This window comes from Salmo salar, chromosome ssa16 (genome assembly GCF_905237065.1).
Source record: "Salmo salar chromosome ssa16, Ssal_v3.1, whole genome shotgun sequence".
Taxonomy (NCBI): domain Eukaryota; kingdom Metazoa; phylum Chordata; class Actinopteri; order Salmoniformes; family Salmonidae; genus Salmo; species Salmo salar.
Window position 1 is genome coordinate 9,323,541 of NC_059457.1, and position 18,938 is coordinate 9,342,478.

General features: G+C 45.7%; 2 protein-coding genes across 2 annotated transcripts in view; one reads left to right on the plus strand and one right to left on the minus strand.

The window, feature by feature from the left end:
• The window catches only part of LOC100136364 (cystic fibrosis transmembrane conductance regulator I), a 51,182-nt gene extending 34,146 nt beyond the window's left edge, over positions 1-17,036 (plus strand). The window contains 12 exon segments of the mRNA NM_001123533.1: positions 5,093-5,130; positions 5,341-5,627; positions 5,866-5,945; positions 6,033-6,183; positions 8,576-8,803; positions 10,132-10,232; positions 10,928-11,155; positions 12,037-12,192; positions 12,285-12,374; positions 13,849-14,021; positions 15,218-15,323; positions 16,150-17,036. Of these exon segments, the coding sequence (NP_001117005.1) occupies positions 5,093-5,130; positions 5,341-5,627; positions 5,866-5,945; positions 6,033-6,183; positions 8,576-8,803; positions 10,132-10,232; positions 10,928-11,155; positions 12,037-12,192; positions 12,285-12,374; positions 13,849-14,021; positions 15,218-15,323; positions 16,150-16,365 (1,854 nt within the window). The 3' untranslated portion in view covers positions 16,366-17,036.
• A 634-nt stretch (positions 17,037-17,670) lies between these two features.
• Positions 17,671-18,938, minus strand: part of cttnbp2 (cortactin binding protein 2) — a 72,369-nt gene continuing 71,101 nt past the window's right edge. Inside the window, exon 22 of the mRNA XM_014147842.2 lies at positions 17,671-18,935. Within this exon, the coding sequence (XP_014003317.2) occupies positions 18,612-18,935 (324 nt within the window). The 3' untranslated portion in view covers positions 17,671-18,611. The remainder of the gene's footprint in view (positions 18,936-18,938) is intronic.

The window sequence follows — 18,938 nt, forward strand, 5'->3', positions numbered from 1 at the left end:
CAGGGGTTTGTGATATATGGCCAATATACCACGGCTAAGGGCTGTGTCCATGCACTCCGCGTTGCGTCGTGCATAAGAACAGTCCTTAGTCATGGTATATTGGCCATATACCACACCCCCTCGAGCCTTATTGCTTTAATAATGCAAGGCAATATTCAATGGTTATGAAGTTCATTCTTACTTGTTCACCGACAAAAAAGCATGTTACGTACCTTTCTTTAGTATTTTACGGATAGAAAGATGAAAAAAGTATTTGTCCACAATCTGCTATGTATAAGTTCGGTCATGGAATGTCATAACAAAATGAAACCAAAATATTTAGGCTGACTTCATCCAGTGTCCGGAAAAAGTGGATATTTGTGAAATGCAGATAGGTGCATATTTAATGAGAAATCACATCATTTGCTTATTTTAATAAAATATTTCTGAAAAATGGTTATATTTGGGTCCACGTTCAACTGGTAAAAGTTGTAATATGATTAAGGGGAAGACAATTGCCCTATTAGAGTGTTGTGCCTGGCCTTAAACAACAACAATACTGTATAAGGGGAAGATTCTATATTAACCCATAACATTTACATTTACATTTACATTTAAGTCATTTAGCAGACGCTCTTATCCAGAGCGACTTACAAATTGGTGCATTCACCTTATGATATCCAGTGGAACAACCACTTTACAATAGTGCATCTAAATCTTATAAGGGGGGGGGGGGGTTAGAAGGATTACTTTATCCTATCCTAGGTATTCCTTAAAGAGGTGGGGTTTCAGGTGTCTCCGGAAGGTGGTGATTGACTCCGCTGTCCTGGCGTCGTGAGGGAGCTTGTTCCACCATTGGGGTGCCAGAGCAGCGAACAGTTTTGACTGGGCTGAGCGGGAACTGTGCTTCCTCAGAGGTAGGGGGGCCAGCAGGCCAGAGGTGGATGAACACAGTGCCCTTGTTTGGGTGTAGGGCCTGATCAGAGCCTGAAGGTATGGAGGTGCCGTTCCCTTCACAGCTCCGTAGGCAATCACCATGGTCTTGTAGCGGATGCGAGCTTCAACTGGAAGCCAGTGGAGAGAGCGGAGGAGCGGGGTGACGTGAGAGAACTTGGGAAGGTTGAACACCAGACGGGCTGCGGCGTTCTGGATGAGTTGTAGGGGTTTAATGGCACAGGCAGGGAGCCCAGCCAACAGCGAGTTGCAGTAATCTAGACGGGAGATGACAAGTGCCTGGATTAGGACCTGCGCCGCTTCCTGTGTGAGGCAGGGTCGTACTCTGCAAATGTTGTAGAGCATGAACCTACAAGATCGGGTCACCGCCTTGATGTTAGTGGAGAACGACAAGGTGTTGTCCAGGATCACGCCAAGGTTCTTAGCACTCTGGGAGGAGGACACAAGGGAGTTGTCAACCGTGATGGCGAGATCATGGAACGGGCAGTCCTTCCCCGGGAGGAAGAGCAGCTCCGTCTTGCCGAGGTTCAGCTTGAGGTGGTGATCCGTCATCCACACTGATATGTCTGACAGACATGCAGAGATGCGATTCGCCGCCTGGTTATCAGAAGGGGGAAAGGAGAAGATTAATTGTGTGTCGTCTGCATAGCAATGATAGGAGAGACCATGTGAGGATATGACAGAGCCAAGTGACTTGGTGTATAGCGAGAATAGGAGAGGGCCTAGAACAGAGCTAAGGGGGACACCAGTGGTGAGAGCGCATGGTGCGGAGACAGATTCTCGCCACGCCACCTGGTAGGAGCGACCTGTCAGGTAGGACGCAATCCAAGCGTGGGCCGCGCCGGAGATGCCCAACTCGTAGAGGGTGGAGAGGAGGATCTGATGGTTCACAGTATCAAAGGCAGCAGATAGGTCTAGAAGGATGAGAGCAGAGGAGAGAGAGTTAGCTTTAGCAGTGCGGAGAGCCTCCGTGACACAGAGAAGAGCAGTCTCAGTTGAATGCCCAGTCTTGAAACCTGACTGATTAGGATCAAGAAGGTCATTCTGAGAGAGATAGCAGGAGAGCTGGCCAAGGACGGCACGTTCAAGAGTTTTGGAGAGAAAAGAAAGAAGGGATACTGGTCTGTAGTTGTTGACATCGGAGGGATCGAGTGTAGGTTTTTTTCAGAAGGAGTGCAACTCTCGCTCTCTTGAAGACGGAAGGGACGTAGCCAGCGGTCAAGGATGAGTTGATGAGCGAGGTGAGGTAGGGGATAGGTCTCCGGAAATGGTCTGGAGAAGAGAGGAGGGGATAGGGTCAAGTGGGCAGGTTGTTGGGCGGCCGGCCGTCACAAGACGCGAGATTTCATCTGGAGAGAGAGGGGAGAAAGAGGTCAAAGCACAGGGTAGGGCAGTGTGAGCAGGACCAGTGGTGTCGTTTGACTTAGCAAACGAGGATCGGATATCGTCAACCTTCTTTTCAAAATGGTTGACGAAGTCATCCGCAGAGAGGGAGGAGGGAGGGGGAGGAGGATTCAGGAGGGAGGAGAAGGTAGCAAAGAGCTTCCTAGGGTTAGAGGCAGATGCTTGGAATTTAGAGTGGTAGAAAGTGGCTTTAGCAGCAGAGACAGAAGAGGAGAATGTAGAGAGGAGGGAGTGAAAGGATGCCAGGTCCGCAGGGAGGCGAGTTTTCCTCCATTTCCGCTCAGCTGCCCGGAGCCCTGTTCTGTGAGCTCGTTGTGAGTCGTCGAGCCACGGAGCAGGAGGGGAGGACCGAGCCGGCCTGGAGGATAGGGGACAGAGAAAATCAAAGGATGCAGAAAGGGAGGAGAGGAGGGTTGAGGAGGCAGAATCAGGAGATAGGTTGGAGAAGGTTTGAGCAGAGGGAAGAGATGATAGGATGGAAGAGGAGAGAGTAGCGGGAGAGAGAGAGCGAAGGTTGGGACGGCACAATACCATCCGAGTAGGGGCAGAGTGAGAAGTGTTGGATGAGAGCAAGAGGGAAAAGGATACAAGGTAGTGGTCGGAGATTTGGAGGGGAGTTGCAATGAGATTAGTGGAAGAACAGCATCTAGTAAAGATGAGGTCAAGCGTATTGCCTGCCTTGTGAGTAGGGGGAGAGAAGGAGGCAGAGAGGAATGAGTCAAAGGTAGACGTGGGGAGGTTAAAGTCACCCAGAACTGTGAGAGGTGAGCCATCCTCAGGAAAGGAACTTATCAAGGCGTCAAGCTCATTGATGAACTCTCCAAGGGAACCTGGAGGGCGATAAATGATAAGGATGTTAAGCTTGAAAGGGCTGGTAACTGTGACAGCATGGAATTCAAATGAGGAGATAGACAGATGGGTCAGGGGAGAAAGAGAGAATGTCCACTTGGGAGAGATGAGGATTCCAGTGCCACCACCCCGCTGGCTCGATGCTCTAGGGGTATGCGAGAACACGTGGGCAGACGAAGAGAGAGCAGTAGGAGTAGCAGTGTTATCTATGGTAATCCATGTTTCCGTCAGCGCCAGGAAGTCTAGGGACTGGAGGGTAGCATAGGCTGAGATGAACTCAGCCTTGTTGGCTGCAGACCGGCAGTTCCAGAGGCTGCCGGAGACCTGGAACTCCACGTGGGTCGTGCGCGCTGGGACCACCAGGTTAGAGTGGCAGCGGCCACGCGGTGTGAAGCGTTTGTATGGCCTGTGCAGAGGGGAGAGAACAGGGATAGACAGACACATAGTTGACAAGCTACAGAAGTGTTGTTTCTTGTATTATTGTCTCTTGTGTCTTTAGAGAACTGTTTCACTTTGATATCCTTTTTCTTCTGTCCTGATTTTCTCTTTCTTTTCTTCTGTTAACTAGATATTCTTTGTTGTTCTTCGTTAGCTAGCTAGCTTCTTCCAAAAGAGTCCCTAGCAACTAACAATACTGTATAAGGGGAAATATTCTATATTAACCTATAACAATACTGTATTAGAGGAAATATTCTATATTAACCCATAACAATACTGTATAAGGGGAAGATTCTATATTAACCCATAACAATACTGTATAAGGGGAAATATTCTATATTTACCTATAACAATACTGTATTAGAGGAAATATTCTATATTAACCCATAACAATACTGTATTAGAGGAAAGATGTTACATTAACCCATAACAATACTGTATTAGAGGAAAGATGCTATATTAACCCATAACAATACTGTATTAGAGGAAATATTCTATATTAACCCATACCAATACTGTATAAAGGGAAGATTCTATGTTAACCCATAACAATACTGTATTAGAGGAAAGATGCTATATTAACCCATAACAATACTGTATAAGGGGAAGATTCTATATTAACCCATAACAATACTGTATAAGGGGAAGATTCTATATTAACCCATAACAATACTGTATTAGAGGAAATATTCTATATTAACCCATAACAATACTGTATAAGGGGAAGATTCTATATTAACCCATAACAATACTGTATTAGAGGAAATATTCTATATTAACCCATAACAATACTGTATAAGGGGAAGATTCTATATTAACCCATAACAATACTGTATTAGAGGAAATATTCTATATTAACCCATAACAATACTGTATAAGGGGAAGATTCTATATTAACCCATAACAATACTGTATTAGAGGAAATATTCTATATTAACCCATAACAATACTGTATTAGAGGAAATATTCTATATTAACCCATAACAATACTGTATAAGGGGAAGATTCTATAATAACCCATAACAATACTGTATTAGAGAATCCTAACCTCAACTCCAGCCTTTCTGGAATTCTTGAAGGAGAATACGGAGTGACGTAGTGCGAGACTACAGGGTCTCTCAAAAAGAAAAAATCCAACGCGTTTCGGCTGCATTTTAGCCGAAACGCGTCGGATTTTTAAAACTTTGTTTCTATTGAACACGCCATACAAATAAAGGCATTTTAATTCATTATATGAAGAGTGCCTTGGTCCTCCTTTCTTTTTGATGACCAACTCACCCCTTTTACCAAAGAGCACCTTCCGTGTCCCAAAATGTACTATTGTGTACCTTAGTAGCGCTTCCCTTCCTCCTCTTTCTACTACAGGGTCTCTGTTGGATCATAATTGCCTAATTATATTGCCTATTGACAATATAATTACAGTGCATGGTGCCACCCTCAGTCTAACTGTGTTTATCATGTGCTGCAGGTTGCTGGCTCTGTCCTGGGGATATTTCTTATCACAGAGTAAGTTGTTATTTGTTTCTACGTGTAATATTCATCACAAGGCTCTAGGATGATCAGCCTACAATCAATTGTGAACAAGTAGTATCCCCCACAAGACACCAAGATCAGCCTGATAACATATAAACAGCCCAATACAAAGTACAGTACTCAGACAAAAGACCACCATTCAGATACCATTGTAACCATTGTGCTTTCTTCTCTCCCTCCCAGTAAGATCTGGACAGAGGAGGCCAACCCGTCGGCGCCTAACTACGTAGACCAACAACACGCCAACGCCTCGTCACCCGACGTCCAAAAGCCAGTCATCGTCACGCCGACCAGCGCCTATTACATCATCTACATCTACGTGGCGACGTCGGAGAGCGTTCTGGCGCTGGGGTTCTTCAGAGGCCTGCCATTGGTCCACACTTTACTAACCGTGTCCAAGAGGCTGCATGAACAGATGCTGACCGCTGTGCTCAGGGCCCCCATGGCCGTCCTCAACACAATGAAGACTGGTGAGCGCAGCTGCTGAAACCCCTGGCTTAACCAAGGATTATGTATCAGCTATAGATACATAGTGTACATGCATCTACCAGTATCTGAACACTTTAATGGCTAACCTATCAGTCAGTTGTCTATGCAATCTCACAGCCTATACATCAATCAGTCAGTCTGTCAGCCATTCAGTGAGTCAGTACGACCACCAGCGGCAGTCAATTCTCCATGCGTGTGTTTTTCTGCCCTGTACTTTAGGTCGGATCATGAACAGGTTCACTAAAGACATGGCCACCATCGACGACATGCTTCCCCTTGCACTGTTTGACCTCATCCAGGTAGGTGACTGGCTGCTCTGCCAGTCTCAGTCTCTATCTATCTCTCTCTCTCTCTCTCTCTGACTTTTTCATATTCTCTCCCTCTAGTTAACTCTGATCGTGCTGGGTGCCATATTTACTGTGTCCATCATGAGGCCGTACATCTTCATTGCCGCGATCCCATTGGCCGTCATATTCGTGGTTCTGAGGATGTACTTTCTGCGTACGGGACAGCAGCTCAAACAACTGGAGGCTGAGGGTGAGACTGGGAGGGGGATTGGATGGGGCTGTTGACGGATTAACCTGGGGCTGGGGATGGAGAACTCTCAAATACTGGAGGTGTGCGTGATTCGTCTTGATTGGCGAGAAAGACGGGCAGTGTTTACACATTTGGAACTATTCCAGAAGTTACATTGTACTATGCAAGTAAGGGTTATACATTCTCCCTCACCACAACAATTCCCAACATTCTGATAACATTCCATACATTCCCCCCTAACTTACTTAGTGAGAAAGAAGTGTGTGTGTGTGTGTGTCCCGTGCCGGGGCTTGGGACATTCCGACATTACTCCTCCTGATCCTGTCATTCCGAGTGTGTCGCCGATGGCAACAACAAGGCCTTCCCGCAGCCATGGAGAGCACGAAGGGGTCAGAGTGAAAATCTGATCAGGGATTTCCTCTGGCTCCATCCTGGCATCGCTCTCTCACTGCCCCTCACTGAACACACACAGACTCACTGTCCCCAAAAGGACAAAACTCTCTCCCTGTCTCCCACTACACAACTAGACAAAAGGCCCCCCGCACCTTTCTGATTCAGAGGGGTTGGGTTAAATGCGGAAAACACATTTCAGTTGAATGCAGTCAGCTGTGCAACTGACTAGATATCCCCTTTCCCTTTCGTTTCCCAAAACACCCACGACTAAACAAAACACCCACATTCTCTGTAACTGTTCCTTCCTGGACAAAACACACAAACACGCACATTGTCCCCAACAGGACAAAACACACACAGACTCTCTCCCTGTCCCCTTTGGACAAAACACACACAGATTCTCATGTATGTTTGTCTTGTTCTACATTTGTCCTTTATTGGCGGAAAGAAGCCCTTAAATCGACGTAGATTCATATAATACCCCTAAGAAAGAGGGTTTCACTCACCTGTTTGTGATCAAAGTTACTGGAGAGCAGAGAGGCTGTCAGCTTCATTCATTCCTTCCTTCCCCATTTAGTCCATTTCCTGCCTGTCTGTCCATGTCAGACTGTTATAAGAGATACAGGTGTAGGATCTTCATTTGTATTGTCATAGCAAATTATCCAGCAGCAACAGAATTTTAACGTTTGGTCCAAAATGTTGCCTGATTGGTGGTTAGGCTATTAGCTGGTCAAAATGAGGCTACATGAAAAGTGGAATCCTGTTATTATAACCGTGTTAATGTGGGTTTTCAGTGAATTTCTGTAAATCACGAAGCTGATCTGTATTTCCTACGTCTGTACAGGAGAAACGTCAAGGTTAATCTCATAACAAGAGCCTTGGTTTTATACAATGTGGCATGAGAAAATACTGTATGCTCTTTATTGTTGTGACACTGTCTCGTATCAATCAAATCAATCACATTTATTTATAAAGCCCTTTTTTACATCGGCAGATGTCACAATGTGTTCATACAGAAACCCAGCCTAAAACACCAAACGGCAAGCAATGCAGATGTAGAAGCACTGTGGCTCGGACAAACTCCCTAGAAAGGCAGGAACCTAGGAAGAAACCTAGAGAGGAACCAGGCTCTGAGGGGTGGCCAGTCCTCTTCTGGCTGTGCCGGGTGGAGATTATAAGAGTACATGGCCATTAAGGCCAGATTGTTCCTCAAGATGCTCAAACGTTCATAGATGACCAGCAGGGTCAAATAATATTCACAATGGTTGTAGAGGGTGCAACAGGTCAGTACCACAGGAGTAAATGTCAGTTGGCTTTTCATAGCCAAGCATTCAGTGGTCGAGACAGCAGGTGCGGTAAAGAGGGAGCGAGAGAGAGGGCGAGTTGAAAACAGCATGTCCGGGAGGAGGTAGCACGTCTGGTGAACAGGTCAAGTTTCCATAGCCGCAGGTAGAACAGTTGAAACTGGAGCAGCAGCAAGTCAAGGTGGACCGGGGACAGCCAGGAGTATTCAGGCCAGGTAATCCTGAGAGTCCATGGTCCAAGGGCTCAGGTCCTCCTGGAGGGAAGGGAGAGAGGGAGAGAGAATTAGAGGGAGCATACTTAAGTTCACACAGGATCCCCGGCACATAGACTTGAAGCATGGTACACTTTTGATTCTTGGTGACTCCTCACATAAACATGCCCCCTCTGAAACAGCAAACTCTGATGTTTTCTAGCTTTTGTGACTTACTATAAGTCAGGGTTGGGGCCAGTAAGTGAATTGAAATTCCGTCAACAAGTCTACATCAACCATGCGTTTTGGTGAAGAAGTACATAGATACTATGTCGGACCTCCTGTGAGTGATTGACTAATGCTTCTGTGTTTCTCTTCTCTCCCCCCTTCCTGCCTCTCTCCATTCGTTATCTCTCTCCCCCTTTGATCCATTTTTTTCTTCTTCTTCTACACACTCTTTTTCTCTCTCTCTCTTTCTCATTCTGTCTTTCTCCCTCCTCCCAGCCCGTAGCCCTATATTCTCCCACCTCATCATCTCTCTGAAGGGTCTGTGGACCATCCGTGCGTTTGGTCGTCAGTCCTACTTTGAGACGTTGTTCCACAAGGCCCTGAACACCCACACGGCCATATGGTTCCACTACCTCGCCACGCTGCGATGGTTCCTCTTCCGCTGTGACATCATCTTCGTCTTCTTCTTCTCCGCCGCAGTCTTCATCGCCGTGGGAACCAACCGTGAGTGACACATACAAATACGTTTGGGACATAGTTAGGAGATGCAGATTGCATTGCATGTACACATATTTACTTTAGACCTGCATAACTGCCAGTACGTTTGCATGCGCCTGTAGTGTTGTGACAGAGAATGTCTCAATGGACCACAGTGTTTATGTTGGGAGTGAATTTAGAGGTCATTTGACCGCGTTCGCTTTCATTAACATCTGTGCGTTTGTGTGTGTATAACATCAGGTTGCAAATGAAGTGTGCTATTACCCGTGTGTGACTGCATGCTGACACTTTGTTTGTGATACTGCTGACTGTGCAATACGAATGTGTGTGACTGCTGACTGCCCATTGATAATGTGTGTGACTGCTGACCGCCCATTGATAATGTGTGTGACTGCTGACCGCCCATTGATAATGTGTGTGACTGCGGACCGCCCATTGATAATGTGTGTGACTGCTGACCGCCCATTGATAATGTGTGTGACTGCTGACCGCCCATTGATAATGTGTGTGACTGCTGACTGCCCATTGATAATGTGTGTGACTGCTGACCGCCCATTGATAATGTGTGTGACTGCTGACTGCCCATTGATAATGTGTGTGACTGCTGACTGCCTATTGATAATGTGTGTGCCTGCTGACTGCCCATTGATAATGTGTGTGACTGCTGACCGCCCATTGATAATGTGTGTGACTGCTGACTGCCCATTGATAATGTGTGTGACTGCTGACCGCCCATTGATAATGTGTGTGACTGCTGACTGCCCATTGATAATGTGTGTGACTGCTGACCGCCCATTGATAATGTGTGTGACTGCTGACTGCCCATTGATAATGTGTGTGACTGCTGACTGCCTATTGATAATGCGTGTGCCTGCTGACTGCCCATTGATAATGTGTGTGACTGCTGACTGCCCATTGATAATGTGTGTGACTGCTGACTGCCTATTGATAATGTGTGTGCCTGCTGACTGCCCATTGATAATGTGTGTGACTGCTGACCGCCCATTGATAATGTGTGTGACTGCTGACTGCCCATTGATAATGTGTGTGACTGCTGACCGCCCATTGATAATGTGTATATGACTGCTGACTGCCCATTGATAATGTGTGTGACTGCTGACCGCCCATTGATAATGTGTGTGACTGCTGACTGCCCATTGATAATGTGTGTGACTGCTGACTGCCCATTGATAATGTGTGTGACTGCTGACCGCCCATTGATAATGTGTATATGACTGCTGACTGCCCATTGATAATGTGTGTGACTGCTGACTGCCCATTGATAATGTGTGTGACCGCTGACTGCCCATTGATAATGTGTGTGTATTCCACAGAGGACAAGCCTGGGGAGATTGGCATCATCGTGGCCTTAGCCATGCTCATCCTTGGGACATTCCAATGGGCTGTCATTACCAGCATCACTGTGGATGGACTGGTGAGTACACACACACAGTTTTGGTCAATCATCACTAGCATCACGGCAGATAGACTTGTATTTGCATTCACATACCACATTACCAGTGGTCAGTCGTTAGTAACACAAGCACGCGCTCAGTTGGTAGAGCATGGTGTTTGCAACGCCAGGGTTGTGGGTTCGATTCCCACGGGGGACCAGTAGGAAACAAACATGTATGAAATGTATGCATTCACTACTGTAAGTCGCTCTGGATAAGAGCGTCTGCTAAATGACTAAAATGTAAAATGTAAATATGAATCACCTTGGCTTTGCTTGTGCGGGATACTCTACTTGTTTATTGTTAGGTAAGAATATATTCAGATCTCTAGTGTGTGTGTGAGTGCATATGTATTGTTGTTGTTGAAATGAGCTGCGTTCAGCCTCAGTGATTCTGCTAATCACAGTGCAGGACATGTAGTTCTCCTAATGCTCACAGAGCAAGAGGAAACATTCACTGTTATTGTCAGACTGACTGACACTACTGTGTGGGAATAGAACTCATTAACCAGGACAGGGGAGCTCACTACTCAAACATACCGTCACACATTCCAGGGTAGTAGGTAACACACATGTACTTATTTACAGATTGTTTGTTATTCTCTCATGACATGTGCACAACACGTACACACAACTCCCTCCTATCTCTCTCATCTCTCCATCCCCTATTCCCCCAGATGCGATCGGTAGACCGGGTCTTCAAGTTCATCGACCTGCCTCAAGAGGAGCCCAGACCCAGCGGTGGAGGCGGTAAAGGAACAGACCTGGTGATCGACAACCCCCACGCCCAAGACTGCTGGCCCAACCAGGGCCACATGGACGTCCAAGGACTGACCGTCAAATACACAGAGGCTGGACGCTCCGTCCTGCAGGACCTCTCCTTCACTGTGGAAGGAGGACAGAGTGTAGGTCACTCTCTGTGTGTGTCTGAGCGTGCGGGCGTGTGGCTGATGAGGGGCTGATGGTCCTGCTCTCAGGCGGGCATTCAGTATATGAATCTCTCTCGGGCTGTTAGGAGGCTAGAGAGACTCAGACTCCCTGTGGTATGTCTTGAGAGGTAATTAGGATAGATACAGCTCCTAGTAATGAGGCCTGAGGGAGACTATCTTAGTGTCAGCACTTTAGCCTACCGCCCTAGCCATTAGCTAAAGCTTCCCGTTAATGGCCTAACTGTCACTGACGCTCTGGCCTGTGCGAGAGTGGTTCTACACAGTGTTTTGGAAGCTACTCTGAAAATATAGTTTACCAAGTTACCAATTACTTCTCACTGAAAGAAGTTAAGCTATGCTAAATCTACCCATAAGAAAAATCTAGTTGACTTAAGGAAAGTTACTTTGAAAAAGTAGTTCACTACAAAAACTACTTCCTGGAAAATGTGCATATCTAAATCTGAAACGTCATAGGCTAACAATCAGAAGAACAGATCTGGAGTCAGATGTAAACAGAATGTGTCATCTATCCTTTTAAACACAACAACTATGTTTCAAGTGAGAATTAAGCAGGTCTGATGCTGAAAAATAAAGGGAATTCTGGCCTATTTCACCCAAATCTTCTTTTATTTTTGTATTTCCAGTAGTTAGCTGCAAAAAAAAGCTATTAACTACTGAAAACACTACCTAGATTTGAGTTTAGTTAAACTACCACCAAGCTACTGCAAGTTCAATTACTGGTTGAACTACATGTGGTTCACTACTCCCCAATACTAATTCTACAGTAGTCTCCCGTTCCACATAGTGTCGGTTTATCATAGTAAAAATGCTGGCTGAAGATCTGTATTTGTGTGTAGGTGGGTGTGTTGGGGAGGACGGGTTCAGGAAAGAGCACCCTGCTTTCTGCCCTCCTGCGGCTGGCCTCTACAGACGGAGAGATCTCCATCGATGGGGTCTCCTGGAACTCTGTCACCCTACAGACCTGGAGGAAAGCCTTCGGCGTGGTGCCACAGGTAAATTCCACCCCGCAACTAGACTTAGTGCTCAGATGTTCAATGGTATTTGGCTGTGGTGAATGTATGCCCTAATATTATTTTCTTGACAGAAAATCTTCATCCTGACCGGTACATTCCGTATGAACCTGGATCCACACGCTCGCTACAGTGACGAGGAACTGTGGCGGGTGGCTGAGGAGGTGAGACACGATATTCACATCAGTCACACTGGTCTCCGGTCTAAGCCTAACCCTAGCTTCATGTCCACATCCCTGTTCAACCCTAACCCTAGCTTCATGTCCACATCCCTGTTCCAACCTAACCCTAGCCTCAACCCTAACCCTAGCTTCATGTCCACATCCCTGTTCCACCCTAACCCTAGCTTCATGTCCACATCCCTGTTCAACCCTAACCCTAGCTTCATGTCCACATCCCTGTTCCAACCTAACCCTAGCCTCAACCCTAATCCTAGCTTCATGTCCACATCCCTGTTCCAACCTAACCCTAGCCTCAACCCTAACCCTAGCTTCATGTCCACATCCCTGTTCCACCCTAACCCTAGCTTCATGTCCACATCCCTGTTCCACACTAACCCTAGCCTCAACCCTAACCCTAGCTTCATGTCCACATCCCTGTTCCACCCTAACCCTAGCTTCATGTCCACATCCCTGTTCCACACTAACCCTAGCCTCAACCCTAACCCTAGCTGTATGTCCACATCCCTGTTCCACCCTAACCCAAGCTTCATGTCCACATCCCTGTTCCACCCTAACCCAAGCCTCAACCCTAACCCTAGCTGTATGTCCACATCCCAGTTCAACCCTAACCCTAGCTTCATGTCCACATCCCTGTTCAACCCTAACCCTAGCTGTATGTCCACATCCCAGTTCAACCCTAACCCTAGCTGTATGTCCACATCCCAGTTCAACCCTAACCCTAGCTTCATGTCCACATCCCTGTTCCACCCTAACCCTAGCTGTATGTCCACATCCCAGTTCAACCCTAACCCTAGCCTCAACCCTAACCCTCAACCACAGCCCTAAGCCTAGCTTCACGTCCACATTCCAGTTCAACCCTGTCCGTACCCTCAACCCTAACCCACAGCCCTAACCCTAGCTTTATATCCACATCCCGGTTGAACCCTAACTCTAGCCTCAACCACAACAGGTCCCCTCTATCACTGTCCTCTCTCTCTCTCTTCACCTTTCTCCTGTCTGTCTGTCCGTCCTTCTGTCTGTACACTGCAGAGAGTCCCGCTGACCCCTTTCCTACCATACTGTAGTAACCTCGTTCTGACATGCTATGCTGATGGTAAGGTGCTGCTGTGTTCGTGTACGTCAGCAGGGCAGTGACACCATAGCCACACCATACAGGTAGTTGCATAGTAAGCACAGCCAGACGGGAAACAGGAATCACATGCAAGTCTGCTTCGCTTGACCCTGTGACCATAGCTCATGTGAAGTTGCTCTCCTCTAAATTGATCACCTAGCGCACGCACTGTATTTGTTTTGGCTTACAACGACGGTGGTAGAACTAACCTGAGATCCACATCAGACTCCATGTCACCTGCTTTGCCCTGCTTACAGAGGTCCGTTGTGGCCCATTGAGTCAGTGCATTTCATTTGATTGGTTGACTGAGATCCTCCGTGTTTCCCGGTTCTATGTGTCATCCAGGTGGGTCTGAAGTCCGTGATAGAGCAGTTCCCAGACAAGCTGGACTTCCAGCTGGAGGACGGGGGTTACGTCCTGAGTAACGGACACAAGCAGCTCATGTGTCTGGCCCGCTCCATCCTCAGCAAGGCCCGCATACTGCTACTGGACGAACCCAGCGCATTCCTCGACCCCATGTAAGAGGAGAGAGTGAGCGAGAGAAAGCGAGAGAGAGTGTGTTGGATTTGGGGTTGGACATGGAAGATCAGTGTATGTACCTGTGGCTAGTGGCACTTTAAATGAGTAAAGGCTGGAACGGAATGAATAGAATGGTCTCCAACACGTCAAACACCTGGTTTCCATGTGTTTGATACCATTCCATTCACTCCATTCCATAAATTATTACGAGCCGTGTCCCCCTCACCAGCCTCCTCTGGTGTGTGTTTGAGGCTGCATTTACACAGGCAGCCCAATTCGGATCTTTTGCCAACTATTTGCATGTCTGATACCTATCTGATCTTTTCGCTAATGTGTAATCAGCAACAACAAAAAAAACTGATTTTTTTTTGGGGCTGTGTTTACACAGGCAGCCCAATTGTGATCTTTTCCATTAATTGCTTTTGACCAATCAGGTCAGCTCTTTTGCCAATAATTGGGCAAAAGATTAGAATTGGGCTGCCTGTGTAAACACAGCCTTTGACTTCCGATTCATACCGCCTCCATACAGTATGTGGATCTGAATCCTGATACAAACCTGATCTCCCATATGTGACCTCTGTCTGGACACTCAAACAGATTTGTTTGCTCTGAAGTGTTTTTTTGTTGTTGCCCATGACCAGTCATTACAATGACAACCACCCCTCTGAGGCTACATCCGTGTGAACGTGCAAATCTGATATGGATCACATGTAAAACAGTGTGGACGTTCAGAAAAAAAGATTGGATATAGAAAGAAAATCAGATTGGGTTCTTATGGTGGCTGTGTAAACACAGCCTAAGTGTCTCGCTGCATATGGTGACAATTCCAGGACTTACTGTAAGTCTTTGACTGTGTGTGTTTGCACAGAATGGGTGTAACCACACGTAAAGACACAGGTCTTTAAGCTAAATGGTGCCTGTCATGAGTGAATTAGTGGTGGTTGATGACACTGGTCTACTTCAGAGTAATCCCAGCAGTAAGTGCACATTGGGGAAGTTAGAGTGAAAGGAGTTTGTACGTGAAGGGAGAATGAGAGACGGCGTGTGTGTGTGTGTGTGTGTGTGTGTGTGTGTTTATATATGTGTGTATGCAGGCCTATCGTTAAACTCTCTGGTTAATTGAGTGTACTCTGGTTTGTGTATGGTTGACTGAAGAACATTGATGGTTGTGTTTTGGTTTGTTTCTGGTTCACAGAACGTTGCAGGTCCTGAGGAAGACGCTGAAACAGTCGTTCTCCAACTGTACAGTCATACTGTCAGAACACAGAGTGGAACCACTGCTGGAGTGCCAGTCCTTCCTGGTTAGCACGCGCACACACACACCTATCTCCCTTTAAGCATTAGGTTACTCTTTGTTAACCTCCTATCTCTCTTTAGGGCTCTACTAGCAAATACTGCATTCACGGTAAAGTCTGCTCAATAGGAAATTACCTTTACATACCTGCTTTAGCGATACAGGTTGAATAGAGCAGTGCTTTCCAACCCTGGTCCTCCAGTACCCCCAACAGTACACATTTTAATTGTAATCCTGGACAAGCACACCTGATTCAACTTGTCAACTAATCATCAAGCCCTCAATGAGTTGAATGAGGTGTGTTTGTCCAGGGCTACAACAAAAATGTGTTCTGTTCGGGGTACTGGAGAACCAGGGTTGGAAAACACTGGATAGAGCCCTTGGTATTTCCCTGTTGGAAGTGAGAATAGAGCACCGACCACCAGCTTTAAAAAAATATATATATATCCTCCATTTTAGATTCAATTCTTCTATCAGTGCGTCACCATTTGATAGCCTCACTGTAAACAACATATTTGATTTACAGTGTCCCATGACTCAGGGCATGGTGTCGGCTGTGTGTGTTGCTACACGCTCCCAGTATAAGTGACCTGTGTTTGTGTTCACACAAGCAGACAGCGTGACAATGCAGGCACGGTGGCATGATGCTGGGTGCTTGACCCTGGAGCATCTTCAACATGTAATTCTATCCGCATTACACAACCTAGTGTCATTTTAACCCTTCGCTGTACCAAATTGTCCGTTTTACTGTGGTTTGTATAGGTTTGAGTGAGGCAAGAGTTGAGTTTAACCCACTGAGCTATTGGAACCAACCAACTCATCTCTCCCTCCAGATGATCGAGGGCAGTTCTATGAAGAGGTATGACTCCATTCAGAAGCTGTTGAATGAGACCAGCCACCTGAAGCAGGCCATGAGTGCTGCTGAGCGCCTCAAACTCTTCCCCCTGCACCGCCTCAACTCCAGCAAGCGACCCCCTCAATCCCAGCAGCCCAAGATCACCGCCCTGCGGGAGGTGGCTGAGGACGAGGTCCAGAACACGCATCTTTAAGGAGCCCCGGATTAACTGGACGCCATTTTGTCTTCTGGAATGCTCTTTCTCAATGAAACTTTCCTCGTTGCCTTGCATCCTCGACTCCTTGTCAAAACACATTGGAAAAGTAGGCCTGAGGGGCCTTGAACCTTCTCCAATATGGTTGAAGAGGCAAGGAGATAGGTTGCAAGGAATCGTGGAAAGATGCGCTGCTGACTCATCCAAGTGCCTCTAGTCAAGATGATAAGAATGTGAGATGTGGTCGGTCCTTATTGGTACACACAGGGCTCTGTTCAATCAAAGGCACAATCCTGGTGTTTCCAGAGTGAGATTTGTTTCACTTTGAGAACATTGGAATGCCAGTTTTGTTTGAATATATAAAGCCATGCTTTTTAAGCAAGATTGTAAAAAGCATACAGTCCCTAAACTCAAAAGCTGCCTGTAAATACAAAGTGGGATGAAATTGCCCAGACACTGATCTGAGGTCAGTTTTGTTTCCCTCCCAATGGTTGTTAGGAGTTGGGGAAGGAAAACTGTGCCTCAGGGCAACTTATATTCAAAGCTATCAATACACAAAACAGGAATGAATGGTGGATGATGCTATGGACAAGTGTTTCTATTTGTATGCACTTTTTCATGGTGGCCTGGTAGGGTAATAGCAAGGAAAATAAATGATCAAATGCTGCATACATTTATTTATTTTTTACGCTTTTTCAAATGTGATTTGTCAAGCTCCCGCTTGTACTTCTGGAACTGGAAATATTTTTGTCCTTTCTGGTCTTTTTATTTGGCACATTGCGCCTTAGTGATATTGGATAACAGTTTTTATAACGATATGATAAAATATGGTACCGTGGTTACTGGTTAGACACCTTGAAATGTAACTGACTACAGACAATTTTGTTTTTGTGTAAAAAAATATTTCTTATTGATAGGAAAGAGACGCATGTCCAAACATTTATAAATCGTTTTGTTTTTCAATTAGAATATTGTGATTTCAATCAATTATATTTCCTTTAAAACGATTTTGAGGAAAGACGAGCGGTCATTGGTAAGACAGTGTTTCTCAACTCCGCTCCTGAAGACCCCCTGTAATGCTGGTGGTTTTCAATTCGAAAAAATGTTTCTCATTAGAGAATTACACCTGTATTCTTGAAGTGTTACCACCTTCCCTTAGAAATTATTTGTGAAGCCTCTATGTAGTGCTTTATAAAGGCTTCATAGAGCATTCATAAGTTGTTTGTTTTAAATTCTCAGTTGAAGGTCCCACATACTGTACCCAGGCCAGTGGTCTGGTATAAGAAGACACGAGGTGGAGGACTGTTGGGGTTAACAGTGCAGTTTTAATGGTTGTTCTTAAAGGAAGCAGGACATTACTTCAGACAGCGATCATACAGATCAACACCAAAGGTTGACTAAAATATCTCCTGTACATTTATCAACAATGGCCATTCAAAATAACACTTTTCATTATAAAATAAAATAAACATGAACAAAAATAAAGCGAACAAACCATGCTGCTTTGAAATTTGTATCAGGCTCCACCTAGTGTATGGATTAATCGAACCATGACTCGTGGGCAGAATTGTGGGCAGTTTAAAGTATTTATGGCTTACCGTCAAAAGCAAAAAAAAACTGTTTGCAATTACATTTACTTATTGCCACATTCCATTCACTTTGAAACAAGTGAAAAGTTATGAACCAAATTCGCATATTATCATCATCATTACAAACAATATGTACATGGTTTTTTTTTCTTCAGCTTTTGTTTTTGAGTTCTTACTGTACAAGCATAATACCACATACACCAATCTATATACCATTAAAGTTACTAATTCTTATTTACAAATATTTGGTAAAACCCTGATTAGTTTCAACAGTATTTAAACCAACCTTGCAACTATTTAAACATAAAACACTTGAATATTAGAAAAGACCTAATTGCAAAAACAACCTGCCTGCTTCTTTTCTTTGATCCAAAACGCTTTCACCGCAAAAGGTAAATCCTGTCTTAAATACTACTTATTTTTCTTTTGACATAATTCCCTGCGAAATGTCTCTTTTTTTTTTTTTACTTCTTTCAATACTGTATAATATCATAAAACTATGGTCCCCAAGTACACAATTGTTATACAGTTTAACAAGTACGGATAACAAGTACAAATACTAAAAGGCCGTCATAAACCAAACTACAACATGGAGGGATATAACAGCGGAGAGGTGGGAGGAAACGAAAGAAGGTGGAAGAGGAGGAAGTTCCTCTACTACTTCGTATTGTTGTTGTCTTCATGCAGGTCTCGGTGTAGGATCCAAATGTCCTCGTGTTGTTGGTTGTTTTCGTTGACGTTGTTGTTATGTCTGGTTGGGGCCTGCCTTGTTTTGCTGCTGCTTGGTTCAGTTCTGGTGGCGTTGCGGTTAGCGGTCATAGTGGGTGTTCGTGGTGCAGTACTGCTGCTGTTGGCTCGTGGCTGCGGCCCCCTGCTGCTGGGGACGGGGAGCTGAGATTTGGGCCGGGACGCTGATCGCCTCTCGTTGCTAGGGGCGGGGCTGCCTGGGGCGGCGCTGGGAGTGGAGTGACGGCTGCCGGTCTG